Below are 16926 nucleotides of genomic sequence, written 5' to 3'. Positions count from 1 at the left end.
GTGACAAACAGATCCACGGGCTCGGGTCTTTCTCTGATAGTGTCCACATGTTGATAAGAACCACATCTGGGCTGCTTAGTGAGAACAGAATTTGTGTTTGTCCTAAAACAAAGTCAAATGTTACAGTCAAATATTTCAAACACCTTTCTCATTATAGCCAGTATTAATTCTCATTAAAGGATAAAGCTGCTGATTTTTTATATTATCGATCATATATTATATTTATTATATTTTTCCAAACCAACGATGAACTGATCTACTAACAAGTATTGTGTGTGTATCAAAGCCTGATATATTTTATTCCTCCGTTGTTGAGCTGTCAGTGAGTCACACCGCTGCACCGGGTCACATGTTCTTCATCATGAAGAGTTTGGTCGTGTCAGTTTGTTTAGATAACAGCGATCAGGTTTTCAGTCTCCAGCGAGTAGTTTGCAGCTTTGCTAGCTTGTTGTGCTGCATTTCACAACCTCTTGACTTTGTACTGAATTTCTTTGAGACATTTATAATGTAGCACAAAGTCAAATGTCTCAAAGAACTGCAGTACAAATGTTATCGCAGCCGGTAAAGCCGTAAGCAGAACCGTGTTCCCGCCATTGAGATCTTGTTTCGATCCAACCAGAAACAAATCAAACGTGCTGTTTTCGGAGGCGGGTGTGTTCAAACTTACAGCCAATCACAGCGTTAGCAGAATCTGGAGTTTTTTTAGGAACAGGATGGAGTTTCCTGCAGGTGTCTGGACGTCTGAGGAGGGCCACGGCGGCCATTTTGTGTTCCAACCTTGAAGCAGGAGGAAAATGGAGAGACGGCATCTCACCACTTCATCTTTCTGTAACTCTTTGATTTTTTTTATTTCTGTTTCTACCTGCACCTCCTCTCTTCCCTCCTCTTCCTCTCTCGCTTTATTTCTCCCTCTCCATCCCTCCATCCTTCACCGTACTCCTCCCTTTCTCCTCCTATTAAAACATTAACAGTGTGAGCCATGTGTTGAGATGGTGTATAATTCCATCCCGGCTGTTTTATAAGGCGGTCTGCTGCTTTCGCTCTCAGACTCATATACATCCTGTTACTCGGAGGAAATGGCTGCTTCCCCTCTTGTTCTTATAAATAATGTGGATGGTAAAGTGCTCTGCAGCAGTATATGGAGCAACTTTAGCTCCATATACAGACCGGATGCTAAAGTTGCTCTTATATAAAGACGCTTGTTTAAGTTGAAAAAGTGAAGCGAGGACATGAGAAAAAATCAGATTATCAGTTTTGGATTTATGATTTTTATGATGCTCGGTGTTGAAAGCCCTGGGTGTTGTGATTGGCTGTCAGGCGCAGGTACGGGACAGGTTCAGTTTTATTCAGAACCATTCAGAACTCTACTTGGTGCTTCTGTGTTTAGAAACACTGCATAAATCATTAAAAGAAAAAAAATTATTGGGCAGTAAAATGAGCTGCTGGTTAAAGTACCAGAAAGCTTTGGGCAGTATCAAATTTCTACATACCAGTGGCTGTGTCTGTGTTTGATTGACAGCAGCCTGGGGGTGTGTCTGTGTCTGTGTTTGATTGACAGCAGCCTGGGGGGTGTGTCTGTTTGATTGACAGCAGCTTGGGGGTGTGTCGGTGTCTGTGTTTGATTGACAGAAGCTTGGGGGTGTGTCGGTGTCTGTGTTTGATTGACAGCAGCCTGGGGGGTGTGTCTGTTTGATTGACAGCAGCTTGGGGGTGTGTCGGTGTCTGTGTTTGATTGACAGCAGACAGACAGCAACAGAGACAAAGTGAACAAACTGCTGTAGCTATGAGTCATGGACAGACAGCGTGTCACTAACAGAGATTTTGAAAAGCAACAACCAAACCAGCATCTAACGGGTCCGAAGCAACATCTGCAGGTGTGTTTACATGTTGTTTAATGTGCCGCAGCTGAGCAGCTAATTAGCTACCTAACTGCTAACTGACATTAGCGCTGCACTTTTCCCTGGTGAATGTTTGTTTAGTGGCTCGTTCAACAAGCTGCAGGACGAGACGTGTGTTCATGTTTGTAAGTTAGATAAGAAGGAGACTTTAGCAGGAAAGCTAATGTGGGTTGTTGTTCAGAGTCGTGTTTAGAGTTGTGTAGCAGGATGCAATCAGGCTCAGTGTGACCGTCTGTTCTGCCTGTGATAGAACGCTACATTATCACATATGAACAGATTTAATTTGCTGTATAGAAATAAGGACTCCAGCTACGTATGCAGATGATGGAACGATATTTAATTAAAATAATGTAAAAGCAAGAATTTAAAATATAAATTTCTCACTTTTGGTTTCTGATTTTTATTCAAAGGAGAAATAAATGCCTTTTTTGGCAGTTTAATGTCGGCTGGACTTTAAAAAGTAACTTTTACACTCGGCTGTAAGTCATTTGATAAATGTGTCTCATTGTTCACACTCAGTGAAGAACTTTTTTACCCTTAAGTTGGTTCTTTTTATTGCATTTTAAGAGTAATTCTTACAAGTTTTCCCAGATCACAATGTGAGCCAGATGCCTCCAGATGTGGACTGGATGATCCAACTGTATTCTCATTGAAAAGTATAAGTAGCGACAAAAAGGGCAACGATAACTGAATACATGAATTCACATTACAGGTCTGTTAGGTCGTCTCATTGATCAGCAGTATGAACACACACACACACACACACACACACACACACACACAGTGAGCAAAGGCACCAACCAGAGCCACTTAGATCAATTTCCAATCAATCTGCAGATATTTAAGAATAAAATCAACCTGAACTGGATCTACACTTTTACACTCAGGAAGTAAAAGTTCATCAGATTGACCTTTAAGTCCTGTTCACCAATAAATTCAGACTCTGTCTCAGAGTGGAAACCCCTCAGAGAGCAAAGGAAGAGGAAACTGAAAAGTGCAAACTGAGACAGATGGAAAGAGGAGGAAGAGGAAGAGGGAGTCATACCACCTTATAGATGGCTGGCAGAGAGTAATTTAAGTGCAAGGTGTGAAGGGTGAGGAGGGAGGAGGTGTAGAGTCGGGGGGGTTTAATAGAGACTGTAGCTAATTGCTCCAGTGGCATCCTAAAGCCCGTCTCCCCCAAAAGCCCTTGGAGCCTGAATACTGCTGCTAACAGAAGAGCTGCTGACACAGGAGAGGAGAGAGGAGAGGAGGAAACAAGAGATAAGGAGGAGAGAAGGAAAGAAATATCCAAATATGACTGCATAGACTATTAACCACGTATTGCATATTTATTTGTTTCATTCGTTTTCATTGACAATGCTATTTTACACCAGACTAGCTCGCTCGTTGTTAAGCTTAATGGCCGGCTGTTGCTTAAGTTTGGCTGCTGTATTGAGATGTTTTAATACTGGTTTAATTTCACAACAGTGACAAACACTGTCGTTACCTGACTGTCACCAATGAAGGCAGGTCAGGGAGACGTGGATTAGAAAAATTATCCAGTCAGACGCCAACAGGGCAGGTGTTTGAGCAACATCTGCACGTGGCTGCTGCAACCTGCATTCAATGTGTCAGATCACATGTTGGGCGTCATGTTAGAGAAAAATCAAGGCACTAACACTAAGGGGGTTCAGGACCAGCCCTGTTACTGACTCACTGACTGACTGAGTGATGAAGTTACACCATTGGTTGTTGCTCTTTGAAAGGGAAATGAACAGTTTCTGTTACGTTCTCGAGGCGTTTACAGCAGAGTCACGAAATAAGTTTTAAAAACACACGTTGACCGCCCGAAGTGTCTCACACGGAGGCAGCAGCACTGACCCGTGAACACAAAGAGACACGACGGATCCATTTTACCAGCCTGCACAGCAGCTAGCAAACGGTTAGCATGGATAGCATCGTTAGCATAGTCGTACCGTGCTGTGTGTAGCCCGTAGACAGTACAAAAGTAAGGTGTAGCTGTGTGGTTTCGGTGTTTGTGTGCTCTGAAACACGTCACGGCGCGGATATAAACTCACACAGCTGTTAGCCTAGCAGGACTGTTAGCCTAGCATGCTAATCCTGCGGAAACATACGGATGAGACTATATGTGTACAGACATAGATAGAAACAGACATATAATTAGAATAGTTATAATTAAAATTAAAATAAGTTCTCGTTTAAAAATCACAAGATATGAGTGGGAGGTTCTGTTCTTGCAGCTGCATTTATATTTATATTTATATTTGTTGCAGATGAACATTTAATATCCAGGAATTCACATTACAGACTCGACCACTGACAACAACACAGTCCAGTCATACACCAGGTTGTAACCCAGCCTTGATAATACTGCAAGTCATTTATCTATCACATCTGTTTTCAAGCTTCCAATCCAGAAAAAATCCAAGAAAATTTGGTGGGTGGATGAATGTAAGATTTCTCCTGTGAAATGAAGTCAATTAATTGTAATTTAACGGAGTTTGATCAGAGCACCTAAAGGAAAACGTGGATAATCTGAAGTCCAGACACAAACAGTCGGCCGCAGCATGTTTTCCTGGCAGAGAGAGACTCTCTGAACGAGCTGCAGCAGATTATGTTTCCTCTCACATATATTGCTTCTGTAGGGGCTGCAATAGGTTTATGATTCCACTTCCAGTTTATTTGCAGAGTGATAAAACACAGGAGCAAAGCAATAAAAGCAGCATGATGAAAAACAATGATAAAAAAAAACAGAACAAAGAGAAACAAATGAGCAGATCAGGCTGCAGACAAGGATGTGGAGGGACGGGAAGACTCAAAAAGGAGAGAGAGAGAGAGAGAGAAGTGATGGAAGAGGATATGTGGTGAAAGGGAGGAAGATAAGGAGAAAATGGGAAAGAAATAGAGGAAAGAACACACAGGAAAAAAACATTTGAAGCTAAATGGGATCAATAAATGTTTCTAAAAGTTGACGATGACGCTGTAAAAACTTTTAACAAACCATCCAGAACATCAGAGGACAATAAAACTCTTCACTGACAGTTTATGTTTAAATCTCCACTGATCATTTTCCCAATAATCAGTTTTTAGATTGATTTTTATTTTAAAGTCTGAACATTTAGTCAATGTTCTGAGTAGGGCTGCAATATATGATCATTTTCATTATCAACTAGTTTGCAGATTATTTTTCGTGATTGATCAATTAATAATTCATTCTATAAAACTTAAGTTCCCCAACAGCCTATGAGGTGCTTCTGCTGTTGCCAGGCTGAACGTAGAAGACAGTTCGGAGACCCGCCGCCAGCCAATCAGACGCAAGTTGAATCAGGCGTTTAAATCCCGTCTAAGACGCCATAAATACAAAATTATGAAAATGATTCCAAAACCTTAATTACACATTCATCTGTCAGATGGAAACTGAATTCAATTTTCCAGTTTTCTATTATGGATTTTTTTTTTTTTAATATGGAAAATCGAGCTAATAAGCGTCACACAGAGCGAAACGAAGGACGAATTTAATCGTCTCAGTGTGAACAAACACCTGAGAAGTATTTAAATATTTAACTTGTAGTGTGGAACTTTTACATATTAATGAACGTCGGTTACATTTAAGCTCTTACCAGACGAGTTCACACGACGCCGATCGAACCGATAGATCTGATAGATCTCTGGTGTAACAGGAGAGTCGCTGACGGCGTAGACGGTGTTTTTTGTAATTCCTCACAACTCCAGAAGTGGGCGACAAACATCCTGCACTGCATCTTTAAGTCAAAGTAGTAACACCAGAGTAGAAATACTCAGTTACAAGTAAAAGTCCTGCAATTTCATTAAAAATACACAAAAAATATACTTCAGTACCAAAAGTAAAAATACTCAGAATGACCCATTTAATCATAATAATAATGTATATATATATTAATGTATACATTAATATACATTATTGATGTGTTATTGTGTAAGCATCATTAATGCAGACAGTAGCTTAATCTATAATAACACATTATGAATGATTAGTTGATTATATTTTGGTTAACCAGCCTGAATCTGAAGCTGTTAAATTCATGTAAAGTAGAAGTATAAAGTAACTCTGATCTCATCTCCTCATTCTGTCCATGTTTACCTGTAGGTTTTTTTTAAAGAACAAGACTCTCTCTCTCTCTCTCTCTCTCAGCGTCATTAAATAATGCACAAGCAAAGAAAAGGCTGCTGTGTTACATCACATGATGTAACACTGAGCAAAACCACTAAAGTCCCTCAGCAGCTTTAAACAGGTGAATTTAATCTACTCATCAACATCTGCAACATCTGGGTCTGTGTGATCAGTTCACATCCAATCAGAGAAATCAATCAACAGGAAACGTCTTTGATCGTAGCAGATAAGTTTGAGGCGTCGTTCATCAGGGTTTATTGAATTTCTGATCAGCGATGAGAAATTCATGATGAAGAGAAATCGATTAAAGGAAATAAACAAGTTGATGTTTGTGTTATTGATTGAACTTTTCTAAAAGGCAAAAGGAAGAGAAGAAGAAGAAGAAGAGGAGAACAAACGGAGGGATACTCCCAAGAAGGAGAGAAAAAGAAAACCCGAGAGTAGAAAGAGAGGTGAGGAAGAGGAGGAGGAGGAAGGAAATGGAGGGTAAAAGCCTGAGTCTGCGTTGTGTTCTGCTGCCTGGAGAATCCATTTAGAGGCCGACCTCTCCCTGCTGATAACTAATGGACCTGAAGACTGAGAGGAGGAGGAGAGGAGAGGAGGAGAGAGGAGGAGAGGAGAGAGGAGTGGAGAGGAGAGAAGGAGAGGAGAGAGGAGGCAAGTTTATTTTTATTTGTAGGGAGGAGAGCGGGGGAAGGAGGAGAGGAAACGAGAGGAGTAGCGTAGAGGAAAGAAGAGGAGGTGAGAGGAGCAGAGGAGTAGAGGAGTACCAACGTTATCAACCAAACATGAGTCGTTATATTTTCAGATGTCAAATCTCAGTTGTTTGGAGAGAAATATCTGTTATCAGACTCCTCCATGATCAATATATCTATGAAGGTTTTACAGGTCACATTCTCTCCACATCGCAGGGATTCATCAATAGTCAGCGAGCACAGAGGTCACTTTACATGTCGTATGACATGTCGTAGAGTGTATATCCGCTTTGATTAATAAGTCTTACATATGTTCATGTCACTGAATATAATCCTTATTCTGTAGAAACAGTTCTGATATTCTGTCACACAAAACTTACATTAAACTGACGGCAGAATGTTTTCCCAAAGACTTTATGATACAAGCTGTCAGGTATCATAACGTATGTGGAGTGTTGCATTTTTTCTTTTTAAATTTTAGTTTCTGAAAGAAAACTTCAACTACCAACAAAACAAAGTACGAACACCAGGTTTGATACCAACACTGCACCTTCAACACCTTTTCCTACAAAACAAATCTCCCTTTTTCGTTTCATTAGAAGCCAAAATCTTTCCAGACGTGTGTTTTCACACAGCGCTGGTTCACTACGTAACTCACTGAACCGTAACGTTTGAGTCATTCACTGCTACTCACGCTTTCCTCATTCACACCTTCTGAACTTTCTCTTGTCTTTCTCTCCGTTCACAGACAGGTAGGAGGACGGAGTCGTCGCACGGAGAGGAAGAGGCTCGACGTGTGTGTGTGTGTGTGTGTGTGTGTGTGTGTGTGTGTGTGTGTGATGTCAAAGAGCAGCACGGTCGGTTCGGTCGGAGCTTGTGGCGGTTTTTTTCCTGACTCACTCTTTTTTTTTTGATGCTTCCAAAAGGCTCTTTGAACAGCAGATAATACATCAGTGCTGGAGAGCTGCAGGATGAAGACACCGTCATCCTCACACACACACACACACACACACACACAGAAACACACACACACACACTTGGCAGCAGTGAGTGTGTGTGTGTGGGCGGCAGCAGGGTGAAGATACACCACCGTAATCGAGAAGCAACGAGTGGGAGGCGCACACACACACACACACACACACACACACACACACGCACACACACACAGATTCTCACACTTCATCGCTTTTCATGGTGGAAACAGACAGTAAAACTCTCCACCGTAACCAATAATAATGACATATCCGTGTCCCGACACAAAACAGGACAATTACAGCAAATAACCTGAAAGGCAAATGCACTTGTGTTGCCATGGCGATGATATTAACGGCAGTACAGTCATCAGAAGCAAAAAATAAAATCTGCTTAATGTCAGATATCACAGCAGCGCACACACAACATAAAAACGGATGCTGGACTCACCCCAGCGTTGTCATGGTGACGATGGTGTACCAGAAGGAGGCCGGGATGGAGGTGAAGGTGGAGCCCTTGGTGCCCTTCTCGGCGTAGAACATGACGGTGGCGAAGATGATGATGGCCATGGTGAGGGAGAAGAGCAGGAAGCCGAGCTCGGAGGCGCAGCTCTTCAACGTGTAGCCCAAAATCCTCAAACCCTGAGAGTGACGCGAGAACTTGAAGATCCGGAAGACGCGGAAAACCCGGAGGGTGACGAAGGCGCCGCTCACGTCCTCATTCTCGGGCATCACCAGGCCGATGTAGTAGGGCATGATGGCCACCACGTCGATCACCGACATCACCGAGCGCATGAACTTGCAGCGGCTGGGCGCGGCGAACAGGCGCATCAGGTACTCAAAGGTGAAGATGAGCACGCAGGCCGTGTCCATGCAGAAGAAGGCCAGCTGGTACTTCTCCCCGCAGGGAAGGTCTTTGACGCTGCCCTTAGGAGGCCGGCAGGGGACCGTCTCCACCACGTTGGCGATGACGGAGACGGCGATGAAGAAGCCGGTGACGTAGTAGAAGACCAGCGCCATGGTGGAGGTGTGGGGGTTCTCGAAGGCTCGCCACAGTCGTTCCCTGGAGGTGCTGTGTGGAGGGAGGGGGGCGTCCATCGCTTCGTTAGCCTCCGTGTCCTCCGCCAGACGCTCCTGATTCTCCTTTTTCCTGTCTCGGTATTCCTGCATGAAAAGAAAGATGGAGGGAGGAAGAGGAAGAAGATTAGCTTACTCATTCGTGCAAACTTTTCAACTCATTAATTCAGAGGCCAAAGTCCTGCATCAAACCTGGACATCATGTTAACAAAGGATATAGAAAGTAAAGATACATATTTTTTACAAGCTTGCCGCTAATCCTGCTAACTAATATCACCTTAGTGTTGCTAATCACTAACATCATGTCAGCTTCTTGCTCTATTGGACAGCTGCTAGCTTAGCATAAATATTTACGTTAGCATCATGCACCGGTAGCTGCTGCTGCGTTTAAGCTGTGTTGGCAGAATAGTAAAAACATTATCCTGTCTGGGTGACTTCATGCAGATGGCATCAGAGTCACAACATAGATGGAAATTAAACTTAAATTATCTTTTGAATTAGCTGGATTGACAGTATTAGTGTATTTTATTTAGGTGCATTGATGCAGCCGTTTTGCTAACAGTTTGCTGACGTAGATGCCACGTATTACTGTATCACGTTAGCTTAATGCTGTGTTAGCTTTGCTGTTAGGTTAACTAGCTGCTTTTCCTGGTAGCTGCTCACAAGAACAAGAAATAACATTGACAGAATCGTCACTTACAGCAGAAACAAATCCGTATTTTCAACACAACCTCTAAGACCCCACAAACATACCAAACAAATCATTTTGTGCTGCTTAATTTGATTTAATGGTTTGTCATTAGTTCCAGTCCACTACAATGAGTTGCTAACTGGTAGCTGTTAACAAGATCTTATAGGAATAAACTACATTTTATCTAACAGCAGTGGCATCCACATTGATTAAAAAACTAAAAATGGCTCTGAAGAAAGTGAATTATCCTCCCCCCCCCTTTGTTCAATGATTTGATTTGTCTGAATGAGTCGACCAAGGTGGGCTTGCTTTTCCTGTTAGCTGTTACCAGCTAACGAGCTAAATGAATTGAGCAGCATCCTCCACAGTCATTTATAATCTGGTCTGTAAAAGCCCCTGAAGGAAGTTAAACGCCTGCCTCAAACATTTTGCTAAATGTCAACAGAGAGAACGTGGTGGGAAGGAGCAGAAAATCAACAGAATCTGTGAAATTACGAGAGGAATAAAAATTAAAAATCATGTGGACTCGGCCTTGTGGGAAAATTGTGGGGGAAGTGTTGAACGAGTTAAAAAGATCTAGAAATTAGGATTTATCACACAGCACATTTGTGAAAAATGATCAAGTCTGAGGAAATGAAGAACAATTACTCATTCATGAGTCATGGGACAAGGTCAGTTATAAATGCAAAGATATAAAAGCCGATGAAGACAGAGCTGAAAAAGTGTTAATATAAAGAGTTCTGAAGTTGATTCACTGTTCAGAGAGAGAGAGAGAGAGAGAGAGAGAGGAGGGAACAAATGACTTGTTTATGACTCGTAAAAGAAATCACTTACAGATAGATGAGGTACAGAGCTTGCCAAAAACTGTAGCAATAAAGAGCCAAATCAGATTGCATTTGAGCTGCTGGATGTTTCAGAGGGCTCATCACTGCTGTCTTAATGAGTTTGAGTTTGATAATGGGGTTTGAGAGCAGCGCTGGTTAGTAAGCCCCCTCACATGCATTGATGTTTTTACACTTTAGTCATTAAGCTGTTGATGCTCTTCTCCTGAGAGACTTAATGAGTGCAGCAGCATAAAAAGCAACATTACAGTCAACCATTAGGAAGAAATAAAAGGTCAAAGGTCACTGCACCCACATAAGTACACTAAGACTGGGGGCAGGCCATTATAAAAATATCTGATATGGCTGCTGGACTGCAGAGTCGGAGCAATTGAGACTCATTAAGCTTGATCAAGCTACTGACTGTGTCACAGATGTAATCAAATCCAAAGTCTTGTCTTACAACTCACAACAAGTCCAGAACCAAGACCAAAGAGTCACAAGCACAAGATCCAGGGTAAGACAAGTAAGTCCCCAGTAAAGTCCTGAGTTCCACGTCAAGTCAGGCCCACATCCAATCCAAAGTCTAGATCAAAAAGTCCAGAGTAAAGTCTCAAGTCAAGATAACAGTCCCCAATGAAGGTCCCAGGTCAAAACCATCAAGTCCTAAGGAACAAGTCCAATGTCAAGGTAAGTACCAGGTCTAACGTCTAGACCAGCAAGTCCAACGTCTAGACCAACAAGTCCCATGTCAAGACAGCTTACATCCCAAGTTGATATTAGTGGTGTTTATCTCTCCCTCTTAAACAATTTAAAGGACCAGTCTGTAGGATTTAGTGGCATCTAGCAGACTGAAACCTACAATGGCCATGAATCTCGTGAAAAACATGAAAGGCCCTTTGTAGAGCCAGTGTTTGGTTTGTCCATTCTGGGCTACTGTAGAAACATGGCGGTGCAACATGGCAGACTCCGTAGAAGAGGACCCGCTCCCTCTGTAGATATAAAGGCTCAACGATTTTTATTTTTAGATGATTATACACTAATTAAAATATATTTATGAATATTATATTCCATTTCTGCCAAGTCCATTCAACTAGATGCCACTAAATTCTGGACACTGCACCTTTAATACTCATCTAAATGCAAAGTCCATGATCGGATACGAAAATGAAACAGACAAATGTGTAATAATTTGACTCAGTCCAGACTCTATAATTTTTACTTGAATTAAGGTGCATTACTTTTAAGTAGCTAAATAAATAGAATTTTAAAAACTCAATATTCCCTCAACTTTTACTGAGTGAACCTTGAAGTACCCCCGAACATTATGAATCCTGCTTCAACAATAACAAAAGAATAAAGATGAGCAGTGATGCGCTGGGTAACTTCATGGCCGGTCCCCAAGGAAGATGATGAATTTTTCATTAAATGCTACCTGCTGCAGATTGTTTACCTCAGTTCCCAGGTCACTGTCATCCATTTAAAATTTGGTATTTTCAGTAATATATGGGCATATGTCTGTATTAAAAAAAAGACAGAAAATCACCTTATACTAATGCTGCAGCTCCTTCTTTTTCTTTTAAACAACAGGAGCAGATTATTTCTTATAATTGTACCTCCATGCAACAGTCTCCGATGATCTCTGGCACGATGCCGTAGAAGGCCAGCTCCTCATCGAAGGCCTGGATGCACTCGTTTCGAGGGTAGTGGAGCTTCCCGGTACGATAAAAGTTCAGAATGTGCCGGAACATTTCAGGGTCTCGGTCGAAGAAGTATTCCTGCGTGTCCTCGTTGTAGAAAAACTCCTTTTCTGAAGAGCCCAGCAGCGTGTCTGGATAACGATCCAGAGTGTTCTTCCATGTCTGGAGAAACAGAAGAGAAAAGACTCAAATAAAGATGAATGAAAGAGGATCTAAAACTGGTTTCAATGCAAGTGTCCAGCAACAGGGATTCCCATTGGAGAAACGGCAAAGTTTACTTTCAAGACCAATCAGAAATGCTGTGTTTTTGTTCATATGAATGTTATTATTATCATTATTAGTAGTGTTATTGTTGTTGATTCATTGTTTGTTTGTTTTTGGTTTTTCTTTGGCTTGGATTTCATTACACTATTGTTTTGCATTATGATGTAATGTTTACCTGTGTGGACTCAGGCAGAGTAGATGCTAACTTAGCATCGGCTAACGGGAAGCCAAATAAATAAATAAATAAACGATCCCCTGCTGTGAAGTTGACACATTTGAAAGTTGAATTTCTCTGAAAGGTGATATTTTATGACATTTTATGAGTTGTCAGGTACTCTGACATTTAACAAAAATAGCAGAACCTATAATTGACCTTTTCGCTAAACCTGCATTTGTTGAAGCAGTGGACATCGAGCTGTAATGAGAGATACTCTGTACAAAAACATTTCCAAACCCAAAAAAAACAAGAGTAAAAGTATAAGAAATGGATTAAACTTTGTTTGTCACCTCTAAGAAAAGCTGCTAACGTTAGCATGACCAGCTAACCAGGTTACTACCTACAGTAGCATTACTTCTGAGGCTAAGAGTTAGCATAGCGTTATACTGTAATTATTATACTGTAATTTGTCCAAGTAACTTATGTTTTTCTACATTAAATATCTGAACGGTTTTAGATATTATAAAGACAACAGCTTCATTTATATTTTTACTTATCATTAATTAATTTGGAAGCTTAAAATTCCGTTAATTTATTAATTAATAACGCTTGAATTAAAGTATTTATTAATGGGGTTTCAAGGGGATAATTAATGGATTAATTAATGGATTGGAATGAATTAAGATATTTTTAATGTAATGATTTGTATTGGGTAAAAACCACAAAAAACACCCCTTACTTTATACCTTAAAATACCGTAATTTCATAATGAAGAGTAAAATTCAGGGATGGTTTTCATGGGTTTGGTCAATTTTAAGATTTTTCTTTTTTTTTTTACCCCTGTTAGAGTATTTTAAGAGATTCTAGTTTCATAGTGTACTTTGGCTAACTAAATACAGTTTGCGATAAAATAATGCTGATCCTTATTTTCATGTCTTATCATCAGCTAGTGATGATGATGATGTTTTGAGCTTGAGCCTGAGCTCTTTTGTATCATGACATGATGTGAGTTAGCATGATATCATGTATGTAGCCATCCACCAGTTTAAAAGTCAGCTGGGGGAGAGTTTTCATTAAGCTCACTAAAGAAAAGCTGTTTTTGTCTACTTCTGTCTGAAATCAAGAACCCATTGTTTTAAAAACATCACAAATTTTGACATTAAATCTGTCACCACTATCACTGTAAAGTGCATTTAGTGCTAGAAATGGAAATATGTCTCGTTCACCAGCATGGCATTAAAGTAGAACACAATTTAAAATGGGAATGAGGCAGATTTCAAATATACAGTACGTTCCCTTATGTTTAAACACTTATTGTGTACTTGACTTCCCAAATGTCAACAAACGCTAACAAACAAGTTACTGAGATGTTGAGCAGGACGCATGAAAGATGTAAGAGTGAAGCAGGGCCTGTTCTATGCCTAGATGTTATTGTTCCATATTAAAAGCAGCATTATGTCTCTATTTTTACTAGAACGTGTAGCTGCTGCATTTAGGTTTTAAAAATCAGGACGTAGTCTCAGGCCTGACAGAACTTTCTGCTGCAGTGGGAGAACAAGAAGAAAGTGCAGCTTGATTCCTGAAAGCCAAGAAAATCTATTTTTGTTATGGAGCCATTTTGTTATTATTTCTGCCCAAATGCACATCAATGCGCTGATTAGACGTACAGTATTTACAACTCTCAACCTCCGAGAGCCGAGCGGGAGCACATTAAGGCAACATGAATCTGAAAAAGTGAGCAGCTAACAGCTCTGAAAGTCTTTTTAATTTTCCTTGTAGACGATGCTGTCTGACTAAATGGGTGTTGAACTGCTTTCACTGGAACAAACATCACAGATAATGAGATTGAGGAAGGGCTAAATAAAGTCTAACAAAAGCAGACTGCTGCAGAGGAGGTGAAAACTACATTTTATGAACTGTAAGTGCTGCCAAAATGACACCAAAAGAAACATTGGCCACAGTATCAGTTCGGTGTTATTTCTAGAAGACAAAGTACTGAAAGTTGTGGGAAAGACGTCTGCTGGATTCATCCCTGACGCTGACACTGAGAATGTAACTCTGTCATCCACGGACCAGGCTGTATGAGCAGCAGGTTGTGAGTAATATGCTTTTGAAATGCTGCTCCTCCTTTAACAATTTCAGCCAAGCAGAAAATGTATCCAGCTCAGTTAATCCAATTAAAATTTAATAAAGATAGACTACCGGTGATGCAGAACTAGAAAGGCAACATGAAACAGGCATTCTTGATATCAAAGAGGGACAGTGGGGGGTTAATGTAAATGTAAAAGATCTAGATTTCAACCTAAACGACATGAAATGATTTCCTTATTCTGATAACTACAAATGAAACTCGTCTTAAGACGTTAGATTGTTTCATGTTTAAGTTTCACTGCAGCAACATTATAGAGTCAAACATGTCTAACAATAACCAAATCATAAACTTTAATTGATGTTTGTGTCTTTAATTTGGAAACAGTTTAACAAATATTATACTTATCTAACACCAGGACAGGAAGAAAATAATACATTTGATTGTACAGATGATTTATGTACAAAACTGTGGGTGAACAGTTGATAAGCAGCCTGACAACATTTAATATTAGACATATCAACAGTGTACGATTTTGATCCAGTGCCAACGTTCATTGTCGATACAGAAGGTACAGTGTACCGATACAGTATTTGTATTTGTATCTGTATTTGCCTAAAAATACTGTTATTGTTTTTATTACGCTTTTAATTTTAGAAAATGAAAGAGTCAGTATCTCCAGGAATGATGTCCAAATTAGGAAATGTGCGTCATGTAGCAGGTGGATGTGACTCCCCTCATTGAGACCTGCTGATAGACGTCACAGCGGAGCAGAGGAGAGACACTGAGATAGTGATGTAACAGACCTTTTTTTTCTCTTCCCGAAAAACAAATCATTTTTAAAATATTTGTATGAAACTAATATTAGTAAGAAACCCACTATTTGTGCTTTGCCGAATAACGTATTTGTATTCGGGCACACCCTTAGTGACTACAGTCCTTCCAAACAATACGCTACCTGCTATGTGTCAGATATTACAGAAAGCAAATACTTTAGAAAATAATGTTATTAGTCAAGTTTCCATCCAAATTTTAGACCAAATTTCTAGAAAAATCCAGAAAACGGCTGCTTGTGTCAGTGAATATTAGAAGTTGTTTCCTGAAGATAAACAGCAGGCGGCGCTAATTCACCGGTCGGTGCCATTAAAGCATCACAGAAGAAGAAGACACAACCGGATGACGTCATTAGAAGAGTGGCGGACAAAGCTTAAACAATGGAAAACATGATGGAAATATGACGTTTCTGTTAGTTTCATGTGTTGATGTGAGGAAGGTTACAGTCTCCTCATCATCATCGCTCCTCATCAGATCTGATGTTTTCAGCTCTTCAGTGACGTTTAAGTCACATGATTCATGTACGTCATGTCATGTTTTTATCCACACAGCTAGTTTTACACCTCCAACAACAGGAAACTCTTTCAAACATATTTTTTCAAATTTCCACTGAGATTTTCTACTTTTTCTACTTTTTTATTAACAGAAAATGTGCATAAAAACAGGTGGATGGAAATGCAGTTATTAGATGTAATTTGGGGTTTTTGCAGATTTACATTCATATAAGAGAAATCTGCAACTCATGACTTACATCCAGTGTTAATGCATCATTAGCAGCATTATTACAGGAAGTAGGATGCATTTAACGTTTGTGAAGCTGAGGTCAGTCGATGGGCGTGTTGTGCATCTGTGTGAAGGACCTGAGTTCACGTCCCATCACAGACGCCTGCAGACGTGTATTAATACGTAAAAATACTCTGCTTGGAACAATAATGTGTGTCTGATGTTTTCATTCCTGAAAAAGCATAACAGCACTTTATCCTTGAAGAAGAAGAAGAAGAAGAAGAAGAAGAAGAAGAAGAAGAAGAAGAAGTGAACAACATCCAACTGAAGGAACAAGAAGAATCACATGTTTCTGAGTGGAGGTCGACTTTAATGTTCACATAACCGAGATCTTTTTTCTAAACGTTACACTGCTGTTGTCATGTGCAGATATTGTAGAAAATATTAAATATCACTCAATAAAACACAGAGTTGTGCAGAATAATCCAGGAGTGGCAGGTGAAAGAAGCCTGTCTGTCGCCACCAAAAAAAAAAAAAACGTTGATGTTAGATGATTGTGCAAAACGCTGGATCAGGTTTAATGACAACATTGTTTTATGTCCAGTGTTGGTTTAAAGTTCCTACAGGGTCAAGAGCTTAAAACACTTTTTGGCAAAGGTTGTGGATACAGGACGCAAACTCAGGACTCATGAAGTGCATCAAATGTCTTCTTTTTATTGTCTTTTACTCGTCTGATACCAAATCAGTTTTAGATGTTTTTTCCAGAAACCTTTTGTTTTCCTTTTTACTCCGTCAATGCATTATGTTTTTTGAATCTTATTAATTGTGCTCAGAACTAAACTAAACTACTTTC

At 40.2% G+C, this 16926-nt stretch overlaps 1 protein-coding gene across 1 annotated transcript in view; it reads right to left on the bottom strand.

Annotated features, from left to right (window-relative positions):
* Window positions 1–16926, bottom strand: part of kcnd1 (potassium voltage-gated channel, Shal-related subfamily, member 1) — a 76091-nt gene that overhangs the window by 57735 nt on the left and 1430 nt on the right. Inside the window, exons 2-3 of the mRNA XM_044350484.1 lie at window positions 11923–12168; window positions 8169–8881 (exon numbers count right to left, since the gene is read on the bottom strand). Of these exons, the coding sequence (XP_044206419.1) occupies window positions 8169–8881; window positions 11923–12168 (959 nt within the window). The remainder of the gene's footprint in view (window positions 1–8168; window positions 8882–11922; window positions 12169–16926) is intronic.

The sequence above is a fragment of the Thunnus albacares genome, chromosome 5 (assembly GCF_914725855.1).
Source record: "Thunnus albacares chromosome 5, fThuAlb1.1, whole genome shotgun sequence".
Classification (NCBI taxonomy): Eukaryota; Metazoa; Chordata; class Actinopteri; order Scombriformes; family Scombridae; genus Thunnus; species Thunnus albacares.
This window is presented reverse-complemented; position numbering and strand designations above follow the sequence as displayed.